The 25,132-nt window shown below is 39.4% G+C and overlaps 1 protein-coding gene across 1 annotated transcript in view; it reads right to left on the bottom strand.

Annotated features, from left to right (window-relative positions):
- Positions 1-25,132, bottom strand: part of ccdc102a (coiled-coil domain containing 102A) — an 86,863-nt gene that overhangs the window by 23,390 nt on the left and 38,341 nt on the right. The window contains exons 2-5 of the mRNA XM_062419129.1: positions 15,522-16,012; positions 13,310-13,726; positions 4,264-4,514; positions 1,626-1,734 (exon numbers count right to left, since the gene is read on the bottom strand). Coding sequence (XP_062275113.1) covers positions 1,626-1,734; positions 4,264-4,514; positions 13,310-13,726; positions 15,522-15,884 — 1,140 coding nt within the window. The 5' untranslated portion in view covers positions 15,885-16,012. The remainder of the gene's footprint in view (positions 1-1,625; positions 1,735-4,263; positions 4,515-13,309; positions 13,727-15,521; positions 16,013-25,132) is intronic.

The raw sequence follows: 25,132 nt of genomic DNA, 5'->3' as shown, positions 1-25,132 counted from the left end.
TGGAATACTAAAGTAGTAGTTTTATATGAGTGATTTATATGTGGAACCAGACTATAGTGAAATATCTGTAACACTCAAAGTGCTTTTTATATATTAGGCTATGGTATATTGATAAATCTTAAGTCTTATTAATATACTGTCTCATACAAAATGATAGAATCTTCCTAGGGAGAATACATTTTTAAAATGTGGTTTAAGTGATATTATATGATTTTTTTTTTTTTTTTTTAAACAACTTTTATGTGTACTGACTACTTCTGAGCTGTGTTTTCGGAAGAGAACTTTTTTTTACATTTTACATGTAGTCTAACCTAGTCCAAAAAAAAAAAAAGTATTACTATCCTATATGATGGAGAAAAAGTAAATCCTAACACTTAAGAGACTGAAACCAAAGAAAGTTTGGATTTTTTGCATTTACAGTAATTAATTAACGAGTATCAAAGTAGTTGATTTTCTTCTTATCTACTAATTGATTAATTGACTAATCCCTGAGGCTCTTTGTTCTTTGTCTTTTGTTCTTTCACAGCTGAGTAGCTCTGCTGTACATAATAGTTTTTTTATGATATCTTGTGTAATGTGTATTTGAGTTGGATGGGATTTCATAGATCTGTCATGATAACTACTTTTATTGGACGATATATTGTCTCAGAAATAATCGCGATAAATGATATTATTGTCATTTAAAGATAATTTTATACCACTGATATAATGATAATATAATAGCATAATAATGTAAGGGGGGGTGGGGGGTGGGATTGTAGAGTGGGTGTGACTGTCATTATGGTTGGGGACAGAGTTATTTACCTTTAATTCTTCTACAGTCTCCACTCAGGACGTACACAGTGAGGAATGGAGGACACTACTTGTTTAGTCAATGTAACATGAATAGCCTCTTAGCTGCTAATGTGAAGTGTGGTGATACTGAGGTCAAAAACATGATCAAGCTCATGATCATGTATCATATGATAAGTCCATATATAGACATGATGATGCTGATAATTATGTTATTGTATGATAAGTCGATTTTATTGGGACAGGTCTAGGATTTCCCTCATTTATGTCACTGCTTTCAATGTTTTTGTCTCTTATCGTGCCTCTGCCAAGTCTTCTGTTGGTCTGGAAGGGTGTACTGTACACAGTCACACATACATGAATCATGATACAAATCTGGGGGTGTGTAGTCTCTGCTGGAGGCTAGCAGCTCCTGCCTACAATATGAATGTCTGTCCAAATTTCAGTGCAATCCATCCAATAGTTGTTGACACTCAAAACCACAATGTGGACCTTAATGGTGGCGCCAGAGGAGTCAGGGGACCACTGAAGGCAGTAGGATACAGTGTCTGGAGCCCATGAATGCCTGTACACAATTTGATAGCAATCCATCCAATAGTTGTTGAGATATTTCAGTCTGTAGTTGAAGCAAATAAAAGCCGGAGCCAACATTTGACAACAGCAGTCTGTCATCTGTGTGAACTGAAACGCCAATCCTTCACTTACTGACAATATTAAAGCACAGAAAGTTGATCGTTTGCTGTATTTGATCAAACACTACCAGCTAATACTGTTTGACAGACAAACATATTGCCAGGACAGGAAGTAGAAGTGACCACACAGATGTCTCTCACCTGTTTAAAGGCTTCCTGTTTGCTCTTGCTGAGCTCCTCATATTTAAGTTTCCACTGACTGAGTTCAGCCTCCAGCCTCTCGATGCTCCTGCTCAGAGCCAGCTTGTCTCTGGGGGGGATAACAGGAAGACACAGCACACATTAGTGAATTTAATACATCACGCTGCTCTACTGCTTGAGTGGGTTATTATCTGAGTCAGCAAATGCCTTCAAAATGGATATTTCACATTATACCGTCTCACATTATAATATAAGCCTGTGCGCTTCTATCCCGGAAATCTCTAATGAAATGTCATCAGCGTCATGATTCCAGCACACCATACTTCAAACTGTTTGGGCTTTTTTCTTAAAAATTAACAAGTGAGCAGACATCCATGAAAACAAATGAGTGTATTTCACAGCAGAGGATGGAATGAGTTAGCACTGAGTTTGACAGGGTCTGGCTTCAGTTAGAACTAAATCTAATCAGCTCTTTTCCAAACCACAACATAACTATCAAGTCTAACATTTCAGCCATAACACTCATATTTTAGCACTTTGCTGGCATCCGCTCATCATTTCAGGGTCACAGCTGTAAGTAAGGACTGAAAGGTGTAAATCAGGGGTGCCCAGACTGTTTTGGCATGTGAACTACTTTTAATTTTGACCAGCTATGAATGATCTACCAACCAAAAAAGATAAATTCCAAACAAAAGAAATGAAAAGAGATGTTGGTTGGTTGGTAGGTAGGTAGGTAGGTAGGTAGGTAGGTAGGTAGGTAGGTAGGTAGTTGGATAGGTAGGTAGGTTGGTGAGTAGGTAGGTAGGTAGTTGGATAGGTAGGTAGGTAGGTAGGTAGGTAGGTAGGTAGGTAGGTAGGTAGTTGGATAGGTAGGTAGGTAGGTAGGTGGGTAGGTAGTTGGATAGGTAAGTAGGTAGGTGGATAGGTAGGTAGGTGAGTAGGTGGGTAGGTAGGTAGGTAGGTAGTGGGATAGGTAGGTAGGCAGGCAGATAGGTAGGTAGGTAGGTAGTGGGATAGGTAGGTAGGTTGGTGAGTAGGTAGGTAGGTAGGTAGGTAGGCACGCAGATAGGTAGGTAGGTAGGTAGGTAGGTAGTGGGATAGGTAGGTAGGTTGGTGAGTAGGTAGGTAGGTAGGTAGGTAGTTGGATAGGTAAGTAGGTAGGTGGATAGGTAGGTAGGTGAGTAGGTGGGTAGGTAGGTGAGTAGGTGGGTAGGTAGGTAGGTAGGTAGGTAGGTAGGTAGGTAGTTGGATAGGTAGGTAGGTAGGTAGGTGGGTAGGTAGTTGGATAGGTAAGTAGGTAGGTGGATAGGTAGGTAGGTGAGTAGGTGGGTAGGTAGGTAGGTAGGTAGGTAGGTAGGTAGGTAGGTAGGTAGGTAGGTGAGTAGGTGGATAGGTAGGTGAGTAGGTGGGTAGGTAGTTTGATAGGTAAGTAGGTAGGTGGATAGGTAGGTGAGTAGGTGGGTAGGTAGGTAGGTAGGTGGATAGGTAAGTATGTAGGTGGATAGGTAGGTAGGTGAGTAGGTATCTTTATTGATCCTCCAAGGGAGAAGTTGATATTGTCATGACAGTAGCTGCATAATGATGAAAGTGACAAAAAATAAACATAAAATAAACAATCTCTATGTATAATAATCTACAATTATATTAATTGCAGAGCTTCCAGTTAGGCATGAAATAACACCAAATGCCCATTCTGTGTTCTTCACAGAAAAAAACAGCCAGCTTAGTTACCAGAGCAGAATCACAAATGAGTTATATAAGCAGTCTCCCATTGTGTCAGTACACTATTGAGTTATGATGAAGTTTGTGATGGCCTTGGGATTTCGGGGTAGCAGAGTAGTTGGGTTGGGAGTGTGTCTGTGCAGTTTTCCTTTTTCTTGTTCATTTTGTACACTGCTGGGATTAGAAGGTTGATGGAAGGAAAACTAGGGGTATGGGGAGGAATGTTTTTTTTCTCCACTTTTTGCTGTACATCATATATATATATGACTATAATGATGTTACTTACTAAGCAGTCTCACAGTTCTTTTTCCTTCCTTTTATAGACATAAAATAGTTCCAGCAGGTATGTAGTGTTTGCTGTGTGCAGCTCTCTCTCTCTGTCTCTGTACTAGACTGTTTATTTCCATTTGACTCATTTTGCATTCTGGGTTTGACTGACTGGCCGTTCATACATGTCAATCAAGTCCCATGTGAATTGAGTGGCAGTTGCAATAAGGAGGAGGGACGACAACTTTTTTCTTTTTCTTTTTTAAATGGCAGGTGATCTACCAGCATAGGTTTTGTGACTGACTGGTGGACTGCATTCACTGAATCAATAAATCATGCTTTTTTTCAGCAGGCCACAGACTGGTTGAACTCTAGCTGTACTTTTTTCTTAACTACAATTTAGCAATGTTTTAGACCTTAGGTGTTATATAATGCAGGTAGGCTGGCTCACGAGGAGATTCTTCCCTGGTAGGAAGGTATAAATGATGTCTCTAGGTACTATGTCTCACCTGGCTGCAAACTAAATCCCCCCATCAGTAAAGATTGATCGACTGAATAACAAAACTGTTTTTTGTGCCGTAACTGCTACACCTGTTGTAATGTCCTCCTTTGCATCTTTACAACAACCCAGATGGTGTGCCTCTCTTACTCTCTCTCTTTCAGCAGGACTTTCTGGGACTCGTCCAGGCGGAGCTGCAGGGCGTTCAGTTTGCTGGAGTCTTCCTCAGCGGTGCTCATGTCGTCCCACAGCTGCCTGCTGCGTTCCTGCCGGCTCAGACCGCAGAACGAGCGCGAGCCAGCCGGGTTGACGCCGCTGCTACTGCTGCGGCTCTCCCAGGCCTCCTGAGCGTCGCCGCCCTGGGCCTTCGAATGCAGGACCGAGTCCAGAAGCTCCAAGTCCTGAACGAGAGAGGGAGAAAGAGAGAGAGAGAGAGAGAGAGAGAGATAGAAAGAGAGAGAGGGAAGAGAATATTAGAACACCATACCAGGTAAAAAACATTACAGTGAATTTACAGCAGGTTAAAGGTGGATCAGAAAGTGACTGATTGAATGTTTGTTTCAAAAAATAAATATATAAATAAAATAAATTTTTAAAAACACAATTACAAAAAATAACAGAAATGAAATGACGCATAATACAGTGAAATCTTTTTTTTTTTAAACCTCAAAAACAAACTAATATACATGCCTGAAAAGAAGCAGAAAGAAGTGAATCCTACCTTTTCCCCACTATCTATAAATATAATATAATATAACTCAATCTCAATATATTAACTTCCTTTTTTCCATAAATGTTCCATAAATTAATTCCTAATACAGTTTTTTTTATACACATTACATCACATTTACACATTGACTACTAAATCTATCCATGTATTAAGTAGTTAGCCAGAAGTGGGTTTGTTTACAAATCTCAGCCTTTAACTAGATGAATGAAACAGGTGTAGATATGAATGAAATGGTCAAATAAGTTGATACTGATGGATGCATTAGTGTTAAATCCTATACAACTTTTGATGTTAAGGTAGTCAAAGCTGCTCATCAATAACATGTAACCACTTGTCATAGAGTGAATAATCTGAATAAAATCCTCTCTCATGGTATGACTCCTTTTATATCCCACATATATCATCAGTGAGTCTGTTTCTGGAAAATCTTCTGACAAACTGGAATGGATTTAATTACTGGACAAAAACATTTTTATTTTTTTGGCCAATCCAGTGAAATAAATACAGCATCACATTAATGCTAAAATAATCAGATATAAAGTATAAATGTCATCATATGAATGGTAATTCAATTAAACTCATTTTGACTTATTTATTGATTTATTTCCCCCCTCCTCCTTTTTGTCGTTTTTCACCCGTCTGTTGTTACGTTTGTGTTTCATGCTGTGTTGTATTGCTGTTGTTCATGTTAATTCATACACCTAATGTATCATTTATATAAAAAAGGGCAATTATTTTGTAAAGCAGATGAAAAACTCATCAGAAAAAAAGAGGGGGAAAAGGAGAAAAAAAGATTTTGGAGCAGTCTTGCTATTTTAAATAATAGCGATACCTCGCCTTTAATATCTGATCCAAAGTCTTTTCAGCAGTTTTAGACACAAGTACTGTAATCTACTGTAATGTTCTATAATCACATTGTTGTAGTGAACTGTAGTGGAATGTTATGCTGTACAATGTTCTGTGGGAGAAGTTCCTCTCATGTTTCTGTCTCCATGTCCCTGAAACAGTCCTCTGAGGAACATTTATCCTCCTCACGTTACACAAATCTAAACAACATCAGCGGGAAGAAAAGCTTCTTTTCAGTCTTTGTGTCAGTAAAACGAGCCACATCTCCTGTTCAGACCAGTGTGAGGCTGCCAGGGTCCTCGCTGTTCCCCACCACTCCCTCTGTACCTCCCGACCACGGCTACAAATCAAACCCTTTTCTTATTTTTTTATCCGAGAAGATCATCTAAAATTTCTGCCAACTTGCTTTCACAGCAGAACCCTGAACCCCCTCGGGTGGCTTCTCATGACCAAACATTTTCACATCTCTCTTTATTTAATGGCCTTAACAGAAATTAAATTGGAAATGTTGAACTTTTCTCCGCTCGCCGCAGTAAATCTGTCTGCTTTGGCACCGCCACGCTCAAGATCTGAACATTACTCCACCCTGCACAAACATCTGCATCTGCCAGATGTAAAATGTGAGGTCTCTCCTGTGGGCTTCATAATGCTGCGTTTCTTTAAGATAATCATCGCTATGCCCATAAATATCCATTTCTGAGATTTGTAAAGGTAGCCAAGGACAAAAAAAAAAAAAAATCACATGATGGATGCTGAGAGTAGTTTATGTAGCGGCAGCAGCACAGAGCTCCTTTGTGCTGTAGTGAAATGATGGAGATAGAACATTGTATCAGGTTTTTGATGTTTTAATGCATTTTAACATGCATGTTTAATCATATGATGAAGACAAACCTATCATTAAGATAAAGAGCACATTATATTTGACACTATTCATTCCCAGACATAAGACATAACATCATTAGTGGCACTTAATGCAAATAAGATGAATAGCTGGACACATTTATTACTGAGGTGTTAGTAAATCAAACACCATCACCTGAACTATTAAGGTGATGTGACGTTTTGTTCCCCTGACCACACCTAAAGGAGTCTGCACTCACACCCTAAAGCCAGGGACCCCCCCCCCCTCTCCAAGAGGAGGATGACATAATATTTGTATGTGTATAAAAACTGTCCCAAGAGCTGCCATCAGTTCTTAAAAGTAGAGCCAGACCAATATATCAGTCAGCTGATGTTGTCGGCCCATATTAGCCTGTCACAGATATATCAGTATCAGCATATACAGTATGTTGTCTGATATGCACCGATGTCTTTAAAGTTATATAGGCAGTACTTTATGTAAATGTAATACATATGTTTTTTTATTGTACGTGTTTTTTTATTTATGGAATTTATAATTATGAAATTCACAGTGAAGTGTACTGTTTCAGAACACTTTTATACAATATGGTTACAGTTAAACAGTAAAGTATCACAGCCTCCATTACATATCTGTATCACAAGTGTTAACCACATTGCAAAAAATGTGTGTATTATGTGTATATTTTGTATAAGATTATCAGCAGATAAATGGATATCAGACTATTTTTTACTCCCTAATATCTGTATGGGCCCCAAACCTCCAGTATCAGTCAGGCCCTGCTTAAAAGCACATTGAATGTGTCTGATTTTCCTCCCTCTACCTGGAACTCACTCTGATACAAACTGCTTCAATACAAGCCATCATATGATCAAACACTAACTTATAGCACGTTCAACTGTGTTGGTAAGTTGGAGGATGATATTGCTGTGTTCAATTTACACACACGTCACAATTGGATTGAAAATGTTTATCATAATTCAATATTACATTCTCACTTTCAGAATATAAACAGTGTTTCTCGTTGTTCTATTATTATCATTATATTATCTAAACAGCAACTTCTAAAATTCTCACAGCTGTCTAAAAACAATGTGAAGGAAGGAAAATAGTGCTCCATCCCATTTATCTATCCATCTATCTAATCTAAAAAAAAAGAGAACAAGCAACTCTCTGTATATACTGCAGCACATACAGCAACCATGTTCTGTATGCTGTTATGCTCTTATCCTTCCTACCTATGTACACAACATATATACACACCTTCATAAGTACAGTATCTATAACCTTTAAGTGATGACATCAGCTGCCTAAATGTCTGATGTTACTCTCCAACTTCCCAGTGACAGAACTCCAGACATATATAAGGGGAGATGGATTTTTTTTAATGCTACAGTGCTTCAGTGGTGAATGCGTTTCCTTCCTCATTAATCACTCCACAGGATACCTTTCATTCACTCACTTTAAATTGAAGGTTGCATTACAGCTGAGTGAGGCTGAATGAGCATCACAAACACACCAAATTAAAAGCACTCTCAGAATCCAGTGGGAAGAGGTCAAAGGTCATTGACCTATTCACCTGAAAAAGGATTGAAGTTGTGGCTAACACCTCTGTCATTTAGTAAGTGGAGCTTAACACTTAGATTATTATAATACAAATCATTTTGAAATACTGGAAGCTTTCTGGCTAAAAAAAAAGCTTTAAAAAAATCCATAAATAAACTAAAGAATGATCTAAGCCACATGTACCATTAAATGTCATTATAATTAGTATAACTGGAATATTTCCACACACCCACTAAATGCAATATTTTTAATACTTGGCATTCTTTTCATTTTCATCATATCTGTGGTTGCTGAGGCGTTCTTTATTAACAGAGCTGTGATGCAGCTGCTGTCATTACAGGCCATCACCAACAGAGGGACCCAGTGTGTAACAGATGTGTGTCAGAGAAACCACCCTCCTGTGCCACATGTGGAAGTACTCAGTGTGTGTGTGGGTGTGTGTCTATGTCAGTGTGTGTGTGTGTGTGTGTGTGTGTGTGTGTGTGTGTGTGTGTGTGTGTGTGTGTGTGTGTGTGTGTGTGTGTGTGTGTGTGTGTGTGTGTGTGTGTGTGTGTGTGTGTGTGAGAACCAGAACAATGGAGGGGAGACAGGAAATGAAGCTGAGCTTTGTGCGAGCAACAGTTCCTGGGCTGGTCTGAGACCACCTCTGCTTCCACCGCTGACAAACACATAATCATTGGTTTAGCTGGAACGCTGCAGCCGGCCTCAGACTGTGTTTCCGTGTGTGTGTGTGTGTGTGTGTGTGTGTGTGTGTGTGTGTGTGTGTGTTACTACAGAAACCCCGTCTGAATTAGCTGAAGGTCATGTCTGATAGGCAATGACACTGATCTTTACTTGCTGCTATTTTAAACACACACCTTCATTATGAGGTTACACATAGTATGCTTTCGTGTGTGTGTGTGTGTGTGTGTGTGTGTGTGTGTGTGTGTGTGTGGTGCCAAGAAACACAGAGGGACCCACCACTGTTCTAAAACACACACTGGGAGCTCGGTTGGACCCAGAGTGAGGAGGTCAAAGCTGTTTGTTATCAGATGGGCTGACAGAGTGCTACTGCTCTACTGTGTTCAGTGTGCTGCTCATTCCACACTAAAGTGGGTCACTCATTTATCACAGAGATGGAGGAACATACCTGGGTGACATTTTGGACACTCGACTTATCGTTGATGCACATATGAGACCAGACTTAGTACAACAGGCCTTGTGTTAGAAGCTCTTGTAGTAACACGTGTTCTTTAGTTTCAGGTACAAGTGGACGAAGAGAATTTGTGGAATTCACTTATTTCCTCGTACACAGATGTGACAGTGTTCCACCTGTGGTACTACTCATGCAGTGACAGTCTGCCTATCTAACTATGATTATTTTCATTCTGTTATCATTTATTCTCTCAATCAATCTCAATCAATTTAGTCTCTTAATCTCTTTTTGAACCTAGTTTTAGTCCAGTTTTTTTATCAAACTTTATCTTTTATTTTGTCTTTTATAATCTATTTTAACCTAGTTTTTACTCTAACTTTTAATAAACCCTTTGTCTTTTCTCTCTTACTTTACTTATTTATTTAATTACTTGTTTTTTTAGACTTATTTTATTTAAACATTTTTATCATTCTTATTTTCTCTTGCCTGCATTAGTCTCAATTTCTGTCTTTTAATTGAATTAGTTTTTATTCCTTTTCTTTATGTTGTCTCTTGTTCTGTTTCATTATCAGCTTGTCAATCAACTCATTGTAAAGCACTTTGAACTACAGTAGCCTGTATGAAAGCTGCTAGATGAATAAAGTTTGATTGAATTATTCTGTCTTCATTACTTAAGGTGATATCTTCATGTCTTCTTTTGACCAATCAACAGCCTCAAATCTAAAGCTATTCACTTTACTATCATGTATGAAACATATAACAGGGGTTAAAGCAAGAAAAGGTCTGTGAGGCTGAAAAGCTGTTTATTGTGTACAATGTAGTGAATGAACTGCTCTATGTGTGAAATCAGCCACGGTGCCTTTGAACTTTAAGCTCTGATATAAGCTTCAAATCCTCACAGTGGGGAAGCTGCAAGCAGCAGATGTTTGGAATGTATCTTTAGAAAATGGCTCAAAATGACGAGCAAAGTAGTAAATAAACTGTGTGTGCAATTATGAATAAAAAGAAACATAAACAAGCAATGTGTTTATGAAAAAGAATATGGAAATGGAAGGATATGGAGTCAAACTGTGGCTGTGAACACTTAATAATATATAATATAATATAATATTATATGTTTTGAATGTATCCACTGGTCACATACAAGTACCCTTAATGTACTGTATTCATGTAAACTTACTCTCATACACACACACACACACACACACACACACACACACACACACACACACACACACACACACACACACACACACACACACACACACACACACACACACACACACACACACACTATGAGTTATCCATTTATTATAATTACTCTGAGACATGATCTTACTTTGCTTATATTGAGTGATTTTAGAGCAGTGATTTAAATCCAACTGCAGACGAACAGCGCCACCTCTTGGATAACTTGCAAACTAGTCTGTAAAAAAGTCAGGTGGACAAAGTTGGGGTTGTCCTTGCCAGCAGCGGTGAATCTGAATGCCATGATCAGAAATAAAATGGGATCCCGTATGATTTAAAGCGCCTCATCTCTCAGCAGAGGGACTGATCCCCACGGGCTGCTGTTCAGAGGACGTTAAGAGGACACAAACTAACTCAGTCCTCTTTGATAGGTCGGATCTGACTGGATGTTTTTATTACCCATTCTTATTTTTCCAGGGAAACAAACCCACACCTTTTCAAACACAATCACATCATCATCATTATCATGGAATTTTCCAGGACACAATTCCAAAGCTAATTGGAGAGCTCCATGTGCTACATCCAGCCCCCAGTGAGTGAGTGCTATCCCTGCTGCTGCTGATGCTGCTGCTGATGCTGCTCCAGGAGCTGCCTGCACACTTTATCATCATCTCTGACCTATTCATGTCATCACTAAACACAACAAGATTTTTGTGTCTGTGTACTTTGTGTATTATTGTCTTTGTCCATAATGTACGCCCATGCTTTATATTTTTTTATCTCTGTGTGTGTTAGGTCTGATTAAAGATGTGCTTTAGTTGATGTTTGATACCTTCTACTTGACCCTCAGGTGAACTCTGCAGTGAGGAGCTTCTCATGTAACATGGCTGGAGTTTGATCATCTAAGTGGAAACACAGCAGCCAGTCTGGCCTACATTCACTGAGGATCAGGTCACTGTATTGTCCACACAGCAGCTCAGGATGTTTCATCTTCACAGCAGGCACACAGTCACTGGTGCTCAGCTCAGTGGTGGAAAGAATTGAAGTGTATTTACTCAGGTAGAGTACTTAAGTATAATTTTGAGTTACTTTACTGTAGTATTTCCATGTGATGCTACTTTCTACATCTCAGAGGGAAATATTGTACTTTCTACTCCACTACATTTATCTGACAGCTTTAGTTACTTTTCAGATGAAGATTTTATACAATGGATATTTTAACAAGCTTTTAAAATACAACACATTTTTGTCTTTTGACGTTTTAGAAAAAGCAGTATCCTTTTGCAGTGTTCACAGACTGGCATGACAGCAACTGACTGGATGTAATTCAGTATGTGAGACGGTTGGTAAGATGAGGAATTCAAAAATCTGTTAAAAATAGTTTTAAAATCAGCATCAGGTTTGTTAAAATGTACATTTAGTATTTTTGTTGGTTTTATATCATTTGAAATGACATTTGCACAATTTTTTAACCAAAAGTAAGACTGAATGCTCCTGAAAATGTCAAATGGTGTAACCACAAAAGAATGATAAATATTACATATTTTATCACCTACAGTGTATTTAAGTGGACTTATACTAATAATGACTTCATTTAAAACATGTAAATGTTTCCTGATCTCCATGGTAACCCAGAGTAAATGTAATATTTAGAACAATTGTATTCCATTACCTTTATTTAATATAAAAGTTATAATGTAAGATCATGCCAAACTAGTTGATATGGTGTTTTATTGACAATTTACTGTTTTTAAGCAAGTTGAATGATTTGGTTCAAAGTTTTTATGGTTACACCACTTAGACATTTTTGCCATAACCCTCTAATATATTCTCTCAAAATGGATTAAAAGCAGAAATTTGATGCTGAGTCCACAAAAAAAGAATGTGTGCAAGTTATTCACATGTTTATTTTCACATGTTAACCCTTTAAAGTTGACTAAACCACATGGACACAAAACACATCATTGACCCTTCTTCTTGCAGCTCCTGAAGTCCAGGTTTCCCAAAGCTGTCCAAGTCATTGTGTTTGATAGAGACTGGATGGAAGGTTAAACTATTCACATGCACTATGCACTATAAACTATCTCTACCATGTCTGTTGTTTCCATACAGACTGTTCCTCCACTACAGAGCTTCAGTCTTTCACTGATTAACATTTTTAGATGATACATGCAACATATTGACAATTCAATAGTCTAACTCCATCAAATCCATGATTATTGTTTATGGATTTATTGCTAAAAGATCCTAATGCATTATGCCAGCTACATCTACAGCACAGAATAAACAAAGCCGGAGTTTCTTAACATCACAGAGTCACACAGTAGACTCAGTGTGATGCCAAAACAAACAGGTTGAATTCATTTCCCTCTCTGAAAAACATTTACAAACTGGACTTTTTCAATAGTTTGAGATCAGTATTGTTTGTATTCATGTCTCCTTCATTCTCAGTACAGCAGTGTAAACTATCAGCAAGAGTCTGTTTCACGTTAGCCGTGTGCTCGTGCATGTACACGTGCACACTCTTACTACAAACAAAGTGGGGACCAAGTCATCATACAACAGCTCTACTGAATAACCACAGTTGAAATAACATTGAATGATTGATGTCACCTTGTTTATGGATTAATAAACTGATATTTAATCATATTATAACTGATATATCTGATGAACTAGCATATTTGTATGTTTTTGTGTGTTGTTTTTTTTTTGGGTCTGTTTTTTTCCTTTTGGTTTTTTTGTTATGGTCTGTTATCAATATTTTATTATGCTATGTAAGTCAAGCAGAAATTTGTAATATCATTTGTAAAATGCAAAGAAAAAAAGAAAGAAATAACATTAAAGTCTAATCTAATGTACGCTGCACTCTCACCTTTTGTTGAACCATCAGTTCTGCTTCCAGGTCCACGTCCCTCACTGGTTCTGGCTCTGGAGACCCAGGCGGTCCCTCCGCCACCCGGTCCAGCTTACATTCCGTGTGGACCTGAGCGGAGGAGGTGGAGGAGGCCGGGGAGGAGGGAGGGATGGATGGAGAGGAGGAGGAAGAAGCGCCGTGAGGTGGGTGTGCTGGGGAGGAAGAAGGAGAAGCGGCGGCGGGGGCGGGGGCGGGGGAGGCGAGAGGAACGGCGTGGTCGCCGTGGAGACGCAGCGCCTCCTGCCGTAGCGTCTCGTTTTCCGAGGCCAGTTCCTGACGCTCCCGCCGGACGCTGGTCAGCTCTTTGGTGAGGGTGTCCAGACGCTGCCTCAGCTGACGCACCTCGTCACGGGCGCGGTTACGCTCAGCACGGACCTGGAAAACACAGGAAATGACCTCATCAATCAAAACACACTGATTCTACTGAAGATCTAACTCTTTAATAACAAAAACAGCTGATAGATAAACTGTTTAATTACAAAAAAAGGCTCAACCACTTCATTAAACTGCTAGTTACTGTAGATGTTATAAAACATTACTCAAACAGGAGGAAATGATGCATTTGTTAGGGACTATTTTCAGCGGCGGATTAATCCACATTTACAGTAGTGCTATAATGTGTATTTTCAGCAGCAGGATGGTGTGTGTGTGTCAAAAATGTTATTTTCATGGAATTTGCTGACAATAAAGAATATAATATGACCTGATTTCTTTCATTTTAGGAAAAATGGTGGCTTTAATTAAATATTGAATTATTATTGCATTATTAAATAACAATCCAAAATGTCAGAGCTCATGCTTCAACTGAGCGTTGACTTTCTCAATAAACATTCTTTTCCTGTGAACACAAAGTTCTTTGAGTGGCCTTAAAAACGATCCATAAAACATTCATCGTGCTGTAGTCACCAGGAGCACAGAGAGACGCTGATTCAATGTTATATGACATCATTTTTATGAGACAGTTAATGGGGCGAGTGGGGAGGGGAGCGGGGTCCCAGTTTTGTCAGTGCACGGCTGATATGATACTGCTTCCTGCCAACGCTTACACACTGTTGCACTGATCCACAGCAGGCTGGAACACTGAGAGAAACACAAGAAAAGGAGAAAGAAAGCAGGGATGGAAAGCCTAGTTCACACCTTCACTGGATAGAGCCTACTCCTAAAAATCTATTAAGTAGTATTAAGAGTTGAAATTATTTTAATTCATCATTATTCAAAATGACTAATTCTTAGGTCAGGCATTCATCTTCATGCTCAATAAATTAGATTTATTTCAATCATTTCAATCTCTTGTTTTAATCATCATTTAAAGCTTCTCTTATCTCTCTGGTAATCATTTAAATAGACTGAATGATGGATGTAATGTGAAGGGAGCGGCTCATAGTGATGACTCTGCACTTCCTGTCATCTCTACTGAGCTTTTAGCATCTTCCAGCTCATTTTTTTGGTTTTATAGGTCACGACTTTACCATTTTAATTCACTCATCAATATAATGCCACACTAGTCAGCTGTTCACAGAGAAAAGCCTCTGATTCATTTACTGTAAAGAGAAGCATTAACAGCATTATGTCATTTAATGACAAAATACATGTAAGTGTAATCTGTTACATTTACTGAGAAAAAATGTGTCATTAAATGACAGTTACTGATGAAAATATTGATGATTATAAAGGAGGTTACATCTCAAGTCACACATTTAAGATTTTGCTCATTTTTTAAATCAATATGTTTTATATTTAGTAAATAAATCATGACGTGGGCTTTTTTCATCAAATATCTTTATTTTATATTCTATCTACATGAACTAATGAATACATTTTAAATGAGAGATAAATGTTGCTTTATAATAAATGATCTCTCTTATAAATCATGTCAGTATCCATGAAAAACAGCTGAACTTAGAATTTGGTGCTTAATGGAAACACTTACCCTAACAGCTGGAAACATTGGTTAGGAAAGTAATTAAAAAGTCATCAAATGTAATAAGTTACTTTGATGAAGTCATTGAAATAGTTACATTACTTATTACATTTTAAACAGAGTAACTAGTAATCTGTAATCTATAACATTTCCAAAGTAACCTTCCCAACCCTGATCAGGAGTGAGTGGAGACCAAACCAAATTATGAAGCATCATATCTTAAGGCGTAACCATAGCAACACAACCCACCTTGCTCCATTTCTCCCTCCAGTTGGCCGTGCAGTCAGACCACCACCTCATGGTCTTCTCCATCTGTGCCGCTCTGGCTCGAGCCTCCTCCAGCTCTCTGAGCCTCAGCTCCTCCCTGCTCTCCCAGTCGGCCCCTGCTACGTCCCCCATGGCCCCCAGGCCTCCAAGCCCGAGGCCCCCCAGCCCGGGCGACAGCAGCAGCGGGGGGCTGGAGCTGGGGGTTCCTCCGGTGGGGCTCGGGGTGTGAGTGAGGCTGTCCGGGGAGCGGATCCCCCTGTCGGACCCCAGACCCAGGCTGCACAGAATGCCGCCTCCGGCTGACTTGCCACCGTCGGACAGGTGGGGGCTGGGTGTGTGGTTCATGGCAGAGGCAGTGTGTGTGTGTGTGTGTGTGTATGGAAGAGGACAGTGAGGAGGATGAAGGGGGGTGGGAGGGGGGTGGTGTGTAGGGAAATTCAGGAGAGCCTCATCCTCTTCTTCTTCTGATCAGCCTGCAGACACAAACACACACACACATTCAGTGAAGAAGAAAATCTAATAAAGTGAACACACATGAACGTAGCTCTGCTCTCTCCGTCTGCTCCATCCCAGCACTCGAACTAATCAACGTTCAACACACACACAAAGAAAGAATCTAAGTTTAGAACAACCAAATCACTGACAGACTCTGTGCTGTCTGCTTTCCAAAGCCAATAAATCCACAGAGAACCTGGACAGCTGGAACACATGACCAACACTCCAGCTACTTCTACTGCTTAATGGGAAGCAGCTCGATGCACAGCACAAACCAAACAGCTCGGAGAACACAAACACACACAAGACTGATTTGAACACAGGAGTGGTCGTAGTTCAGTTTGAGGAGGGTCACACTGTCTGATGATTCACCTCAGTGATCAATGAACTGGCTCTGATCGATCGGATTTTGGCAGGTTAGAAATGTTTGGGGTCAGCTGTGTGCAGTTTGAGCAAAGAGCTGTTCTCAAGTGTAGAGAGTGGAAGTGTGATTGGACAGATGGACTGAACAGCTGATCTGTGTGTGTGAGTGTGCAAGTCACAAGTTGTGGTTGTGCACAAAAAAAGATTAAAATATGTGCGTTTAGAGCTAGGGGTGCAGTGATTTTATATATATATATATATATATATATCTTTAAGTTACTGGAAAAGTGCAACAATCCAAAATATTGACTGTTTGAACACCTTTAACAGCCAATATTTTGCAATTTTCCAGGATGCAAAGATTTTTTTTTTAAATTGACAATAAAAATCCTTGAATCCTCAAAAATGCTGTTCAAGGTCTTCATAGTATGGTCAGTTGAATATTTTGAAGTGTTGGTCAGAGGAAACAACACACTGCTGACAGCACTCTGTGCTCTTGGAGAACCTGATCGATATATCAGTCTGCTGATATTATCAATTACCCAATATGTGTTGATATTTAAAAAACATTCTTCAGCATTTTATGTGTATTTGATCTTTATTCAAAATTCAGTTTTAAATATTTTATATGTATATCAGTTTGTTGATATACCGTCCACTGATATTATTTATTGATTAATTCAGGTTCAATACATGCGTATGATTTTTTGCTCTCTTTTTTATTAATAGTTGTTTATAATGATTAAATTCACAGTTTATTGTTCCACTGATGAAAATATCATGCAGTGTTTCATAACCACATTTGATGGATCATGCAAAAAATGTCTATTCATGTATGTTATACATTTGATTTATTCCACTTTTTTTAAATCTCCTTTTACTATGTACAATTTTTATTATTTTAAAATTATTACTATTTTTATTTTCCATCTTATATTAGATTAATGTTTCTTTATCTTTCCTCCTTTTTTGACATTGCTTAACGCAATAATGTGAAGCACTTGGTGTATGTCATTTATTTTGTTGTAAAGCATCAAAATCAGTTTTCTGATGTTTAATAGACCAAACAAATTGCTTACATACAATTACACACACACACACACACACACACACACACACACACACACACACACACACACACACACACACACACACTAACAGTTCTTTTATTGCAGTCAGTTTAGCAGGAAGAAAAGCAACATGTGACAGTAACATTACACCTGATCCTGTTGTTCACACTGTGTCATCTCTGCTTCTCTGCAGGCTGCTTTCACTACCCATCAGTCATCCTCCCATCCTACTGTCACTACCACAGCTGCATATCTCCAGCTCCTCTTTGTCCTGACAGTCAGAGAGAACATGTGGGATGTCTTGAGTTGTTTATCTTTTTAATGCAATGTGTGGGAAAGGTAAAAACTCTGGAGTGGAGTGAATGAAGCGGATGGAGAAATGTTGGCAGTAAAGACTGTAAACTCTGTAAAAAAGAGGAGGAGGAGGAGGAGGAGGCAGGTTTATGAACTGTATCTCTCACAGCACATCGCACTGTGCTTTTTATGTATGAATAAAATACAACACCAAAAGCTGACATGTCTCTCTGTAGGGTTTTCTTCATTGGTTCTCATATTAACGAGCATACAGTGAATGTGTCACATCAACCTGTAGACTTTAAATCATCACTTTAAATCACCTCTCCCTCCTCCATCACCCCCTCCTCCATCCCTCCCTCCTCATCCCTCTTTCCTCCATCACCCCCTCCTTCCTTAAACAAAACTTGTATGCACAAACCCTCTAAAACAGTGACATCTACTTCTCCCCTTTATTTTTCTTCACTGCTCTCTTATAAAAAGGCATTTATCTTGTAACGACTAAATTTTCCCACAGGGATCTGCGGTGGAACTTTGATTGTATCTCTCCGCTGTGGTTGCCAGGTTTGGGTTGAGAAATCCTGGAGAAAAATACACTCTCTGGCTGTGGTGAAGTTGGCCTCGAACACAGCGAGCCAAGAAAAGCTCTACTCCTTCCTGTCTCCCTCCCCTCTCCCCTCCCTCCAGAGGAGGAGGAGGAGGATGAGGAGGAGGACGTTCCAGAGGAGCTCTGCGACTGTGGGAACGACTCGTCGGAAACCAGAAGAGAAAGGAGAGGAAATGAAGCAGGTTTAGCATTAGCAACTGGGAGCTCAGTGGAGGGTAAAACCACTGGAAGCTCTGTCTGTCTGCAGATTACAAACATTGAGGGCACGTTCAAGAGCCCTCACTGACACAGCTGGATGACAAATGACCCCCTCCCTTTCCTCACATTCAGAACTCAGTCAAACCTGAATATAAAGTTAGTTTGATGTGTCTATGAGAAGAATGAAAAAGCACTTTAAAGACACTCCCTAACTTAAGATATTTCTTTTTTTTTTACTCAGAATGTCCCAACAACATTCTTCTATCCTGAAACACACTGACTCTGTCCTCTGATACATAGGTTTGTATCATGTTTTAACTTTATAAAACTAAAACAGCTATTGTGCAGAATAATGGGGCTTTTCCATTTATACAGTTCTAGCACTACTCGGCGCGACTAGACTCCGATACTAAAATGTGACCTCAACAGACTGCCGGCCACTGATTGGTCAGAGAGTGTCTTCGCTAGAACATGAGTGAGACGTCCCACACGACAATCAAACCCGCCATTTTTAAATACCGGCAACAATAGTTACAGCGAGTTTCACGCGAGTTAGTTACAGCGTGCTATGACGACCCCGCCCATGTTGAGGAGGTATGATGAAGTCATGGAAAACGACGTACCTGGTACCAAACCAAGTAGAGTAGAGTCGAGTAGTGCTAGAACTGTATAATGGAAAAGCGCCGTAAGTCATTATTTCAATGGACTGAACTTTTTTTCCCTTTTCATGTTTTCATATGAGCACATATTAGAAAACATGTACAACATGCCCATACTGATATATCTATGATAGGCCTATATCAGCTGAATGCTGGGCTAACCAATGAATCGGTTGGGCTCTAGACTGTAGATCTGCATCGATTATCAACAGACAGTCTACATAAATTAATTGCCAATTATTTTGATGATGAATTTGATCATCATTTTGAGACTTTTTTAAGCTCTCAGCTTTTCAGGACATTTTCACTCTGGTGTGTTTTCTGTGTTGCTGTGGTTGTATTGAGGTGCAGATCAGACCAGCTGCACAGAGAGCCTCTACACACCCTGGAGTGGTTTGTTTTCGGTGGAACACGATCCCACCTCCATCTGACCTCCATCTGACAGAACCAAAAGGCCAGTTAGCTCTTGCAGCTATACTCAGGTGTCAGGTGCTTTTCATGCTGTGATGTGGAATGAGAATGAATGCAGAGCTGAGCTGGACTAGCACTAATAAGAACATTGTATTCGGCTTCCTCTCATCTCACACACACTGGAGTGAACATTCTCATCTACACCAAGTTCACCAAGTCATCCACTGATTCCAGACCAGATTCCAGATTGTAGGTATAAAAACACTGTCAATGAAGATGTTTTGTTTTCCTCAGTCCTGTGTGACAGTAAACTGCATATCTGTGAGATGGGACAATACTAGACACTGTAGGTTTCATCTTGTACTTTGGGAAACAGTGATTCATATTTTTTACCATTTTCTGACAGCTGAACACAGCCCTCGACTGATATATATCAGTCATCCGATATTATTGGCCCTTATTGCCCTATGACAGTATATCGGTATCGGTGTGTACATTGTCCGATATGCACCAATATATATATATATATATATATATATATGGGCAGTGCTGTATGTGTATTTGTTCAGTTTTCCTAACTCAAGTTTAATATACGTTAATGTGTTTTTTATATATAATGTACATGTATATCGGTCCACTGATATTATCAGTATAATATTGGCACAGATATATTGGTATCGGCGTATATGCTGTCTGATATGTGTCGATCTTGTTTTTAATTCTTTGAAGTTATAAAGGCAGCATTGTGTATTTGATCCTTTTGCTTAATTCAAGTTTAATATATACAACATCTTTTTGCTGTGTTTTTTATTTATAGATAATTATTATTATTAAGTGTAGTTTACTGTTTCAGAGCACTGATGTCATTTTATACAATAAAGTGTATTATTGAAGTGTAAAACATTGTGTATCCGTGTTTGATAACCACATTTGATGGATGATTGCTAAAAAACTAAAGTGTGTTTATGTATATATTCTGTATATAAACAGTATCGGCCGATATATATCGATATCTGAAGTTTTTCACTCCCTAATAACAGGGGCATCAACCCCAAAAATCATTTATCGGTCGGGCCCTAGCTGAAAATAATGAACAGATGAATGAAAATGATTAGTTGAAGCCTTAGAAAAGAAAAGCCGCCTAGAATTCAAAGGGTTCATTTTCTATCTGTATAAAACTTAATAGCAGTACAGTCAATAATTGATGAAGCCGGAGCCGTGCTACTAGCATGGATCAAAACCAATATTGTTAGAAGCAGACATGAAGAGTGGGAGCACACTGGCAGCAGATGAAGCAGCAGGTAAACAAAGACAAACAACACACAAAAGCTTCTCTGTGGAGCTTTCTTATATCTCTATCCTCAATAAACTGCATTTCAAAATCCAGCTGAAAAGCCAAAAATCCCACACTGTGACACATCCCGCTTTCCACTTCCAAATCCCATCCTCCACTTCATCTCCCCGTCACACACACACACACACACACACACACACACACACACACACACACACACACACACACACACACACACACACACACACACACACACACACACACACACACACACACACACACACACACACACACACACACACACACACACACACACACAATACAGCAGCCTATTCCAGAAACAATCCCAATCTGGGCCGGAAGCACGTGGGGAAAAAAAAGAAGTAAGAAACAACGAAAGGAAAATGAGGAGGAGGAGTGAGGAGGGACTGACAGAGTTCACCGCAGCAGTGAAAAGACAGAAAAATTAAAAACGGATGTTTTCGCCTTTCAACACAATCAAGTCCAAAGACTGCCGGTGACACGCATGACCGAGCAGAAATTAAACACTTTTAGAAATAAAGTTTTAAAAAAGCAAAAACTTCCTCTCAAACCAGCTCCATCTGTGCCTGTGTGTGCGTGTGTGTGTGTGTGTGTGTGTGTGTGTGTGTGTGTGTGTGTGTGTGTCGTCGACCCAGTGTTTGGAATCTAATTACGCTTTTATTTTGAAAGAAATGAGCTTTTGAACACAAAGACTTGCAGAAAGTGGAAGTTAATGAGGATTTTGTGGCAAACACTGTTCACTTTGTGTGTGAGTGTGTTTCAGTGTGAGCGTGAACACGATGTGAACATGCTGGAACACATCCCCGCTGCTTCACACTCACACTCAGCATTAACTGTCTCTACTCGCTCAGGACTTTCTACAAAACACGTGAATATTTCAGCTCCTTTCATCTTCTACTTCCAGCTCTTAACAGCATAAAAAAAAAACTGCTGTCAAAGTCCACACATCCACTGACGCAGCAGCTCCTCTTCCACTGCTTTCACTGACATTTTAACTGCTTTCATCTCGTGCTCTAAACGGGGAGTTGGGCTTCTTTCAGCACTTTCACTGCGACTGAATCTTTGGCTTCCTGCTTTATTCCTTCACTGCTGTCAATGCTGAGCTCACACTTTACAGCTGCAGCTCCTTTAGCGCTTTAAAAATCAACACTTGAACCTGTTATATATGTTTTTACAGTATTTTAAATCTTCAAAAACTCTCCTGAACCGTTCTCAATTTTTCAACTGTAATTTTTCAGCAGTGAGCACATGAACACTTTCTTCTATTTTCTTCTCTTTCCATCAAAGCGATGCTGACTCAGAACCTTGAATTACATTATGGCTGTTTTGATGGTTTTATTGAACCTGCTTTAACAAGAGAGTCTTCATGTCATCATTGTCAGGCTAACTAGATGCAGGCTCTGCTGTCATTGTTTGCTTTGAATATACTGAACACTGATTTTGGCTTCTTTCTCATTTTTATAACTGGACAGAACTGATGAATTCTCTCTTTAAAAGGAAAACAGCACCAGCACTGTGACCAAAGATAAGTTTGTTACATTTCTGAAACAAGAGAGTAGCTCAGATCCTAGACTCATCCTGTCCACATGTCCAGGTGTCTTTGGTCAAGAAGACCTGTCACAATAACGGCTTTTATTGGACGATATATCGTCTCAGAAATAATCGCGATAAATGATATTATTGTCATTTGAAGATCATTTTATACCACTGATATAATGATAATATAATAGCATAATAATGTAAGGGGGTGGGGGGTGGGTTTGTATAGTGGGTGATACACTTGTGTAAAAACACAGACTGTCATTATGGTTGGGGACAGAGTTATTTACCTTTAATTCTTCTACAGTCTCCACTCAGGACGTACACAGTGAGGAATGGAGGACACTACTTGTTTAGCCAATGTGACATGAATAGTCTCTTAACTGCTAATGTGAAGTGTGGTGATACTGAGGTCAAAAAATGTAATTATTGTGACAGGCCTGTATGGTCAAGACACTGAACTCTGAATTGCTTTTAATGGCTGTGTCAGTCTCCTGTCTGGTAGCTTGCTGCCCTATATGTGTGTGTGTGTGTGTGTGTGTGTGTGTGTGTGTGTGTGTGTGTGTGTGTGTGTGTGTGTGTGTGTGTGTGTGTGTGTGTGTGTGTGTGTGTGTGTGTGCATATGTGAGTGAGCAGAAAAACAAGTACTTCGGATCAAATCGTTATAAAAATGCAGCTATTTACCATTTTACATGCAGGATGACGGTCTTATTAAATTCTGTAAACTAGGGATGCTCGATATTGACTTTTCTGCCGATATCCGATATTCCGATATTCCCCTACTCTTAATATCCGATATCACCCGATACCGATATTTGCAGGCTTTTACACCAAAACTATTAGATAACATAATAACATATCTCCTACTGTTGAATTAACACATTATGCCTAATTTTATTGTGATGCCCCACTGGATGCAAAAATAAATGCAACGTGGCTTTCCACATGTAAATACTGTCTGTGCAAAATAAGAGAACAACTTCAACTTAAGTTATGGAAAAAAGTGCCAATATGGCACTGCCATATTTATTATGCTGCTTTGCAGTAATTGCAAATTACACATTTACTATCCGTAGGGAACACTTGGAAATAGTTCCAAACCACAGACATAAGCCCTGTTTCTGGAGGCGGGACCTTTTATAGGAACGTCCTCTCACTTGCTCCTCTCAGCTGTTGTGTCTCCATAGCAGAGTAGGACCCAGATAGGAACCAGATAGGACCCAGATAGGAACCAGATAGGACCCAGATAGGACCAGATAGGACCCAGATAGGAACCAGATAGGACCCAGATAGGACCAGATAGGACCAGATAGGACCTAGATAGGACCCAGATAGGACCCAGATAGGAACCAGATAGGACCCAGATAGGACCCAGATAGGACCCACCGGACTCTGACAGTGACGTCACAGAGGCGACTCGCCGAAAACATAACAGAGAAAATGACAACAAGGAGGTAAACCTTCTGTTTGTGTGTTCGTGTACATGGCGGTGGACACTATGAACTTGTTAGCCACGGTTAGCCACGGTTAGAGACCCACGAGTCTAGCGTGTTGTTGTTATATGTCATCAAGCGCACGCCGGTTAACGTCCCATGCTGCGTTCAGGCAGGCTCGGAAATGCTGAAGCCTACAGAACAAACATTGGTTATAAAAACCTGTTACCGATATTTCCTGATATTACATTTTTAAGTGAATATCGGCCGATAATATCGGAGGGCCAATAATATCGGACATCCCTACTGTAGACATCATCATTTTTGTTAAAATGTTAAAAATTCATGATGGAGTCTATGGGAGGAATGTTGAAAAAACTAAAAGTGCTGATGTCATTATACTTGTTGAACAGACGTCCCGTGTAGAAATGCTTCACATATTAAAGCAGGGGACCAATAGCGCCACCATGTGGTCAGTTATTACTTGTTTTATGTTTTGGCTGATAACTCATGAACTGTGAGATGTATCACAACAATATTTACAGTGCGTTCATTGGACGATGCTGATTCCACTGATATAGGCCACGCCCATTTGTGCCTGGAGAAATGTTTTCCATTTTGGATTTTTGGTAAATACATTTTTTTGTCTCTGTTGAAACATATTTCATCTCATCTTCAAACATTATCATATGTAAATGACCCCGAACAAAATCCTATGAGTTTATTTGTGGGTATCACTTCCTGTTTGTCTGTAATTGGTTACAAAACTTTTTAAAGGTGTGGCCTGAAGCAACCAAATTTGTGAACGTTGTAGATACAGTCATGCTGCACAAGAGTTTAACATTTAACACCATTCTACCCACAGGGGGCGCTACTGTTATAATATATCCTGATATTTCAACAATTTTGTTAAATAAAATCAAATGTTCTCCATGAGAATGTGCATGAAGTATTGAAGCATGGAATCAACAGCCCCACTTTATAGCCATTAATAAAACACCACCATACTACTTATTAACTGCCATTATGTTTAAATGTAATATTCCATTGTAACCAAATTCAGCAGAGTTGTACAGATGGAGATTGTAAACAAGTAGCATTTCATACAATGTCACCTGTAGATGGCACTGAGAGCTGTACGTTTCTGCAATGTCAGCAAAGCTTTGTGATTTATTTCAGCTGTCTGCG

This window comes from Scomber scombrus, chromosome 1 (genome assembly GCF_963691925.1).
Source record: "Scomber scombrus chromosome 1, fScoSco1.1, whole genome shotgun sequence".
In the NCBI taxonomy this organism is placed as follows: Eukaryota; Metazoa; Chordata; class Actinopteri; order Scombriformes; family Scombridae; genus Scomber; species Scomber scombrus.
Note: the sequence above shows the minus strand (reverse complement) of the source record. Positions and strands in the feature narration are given on the sequence as shown.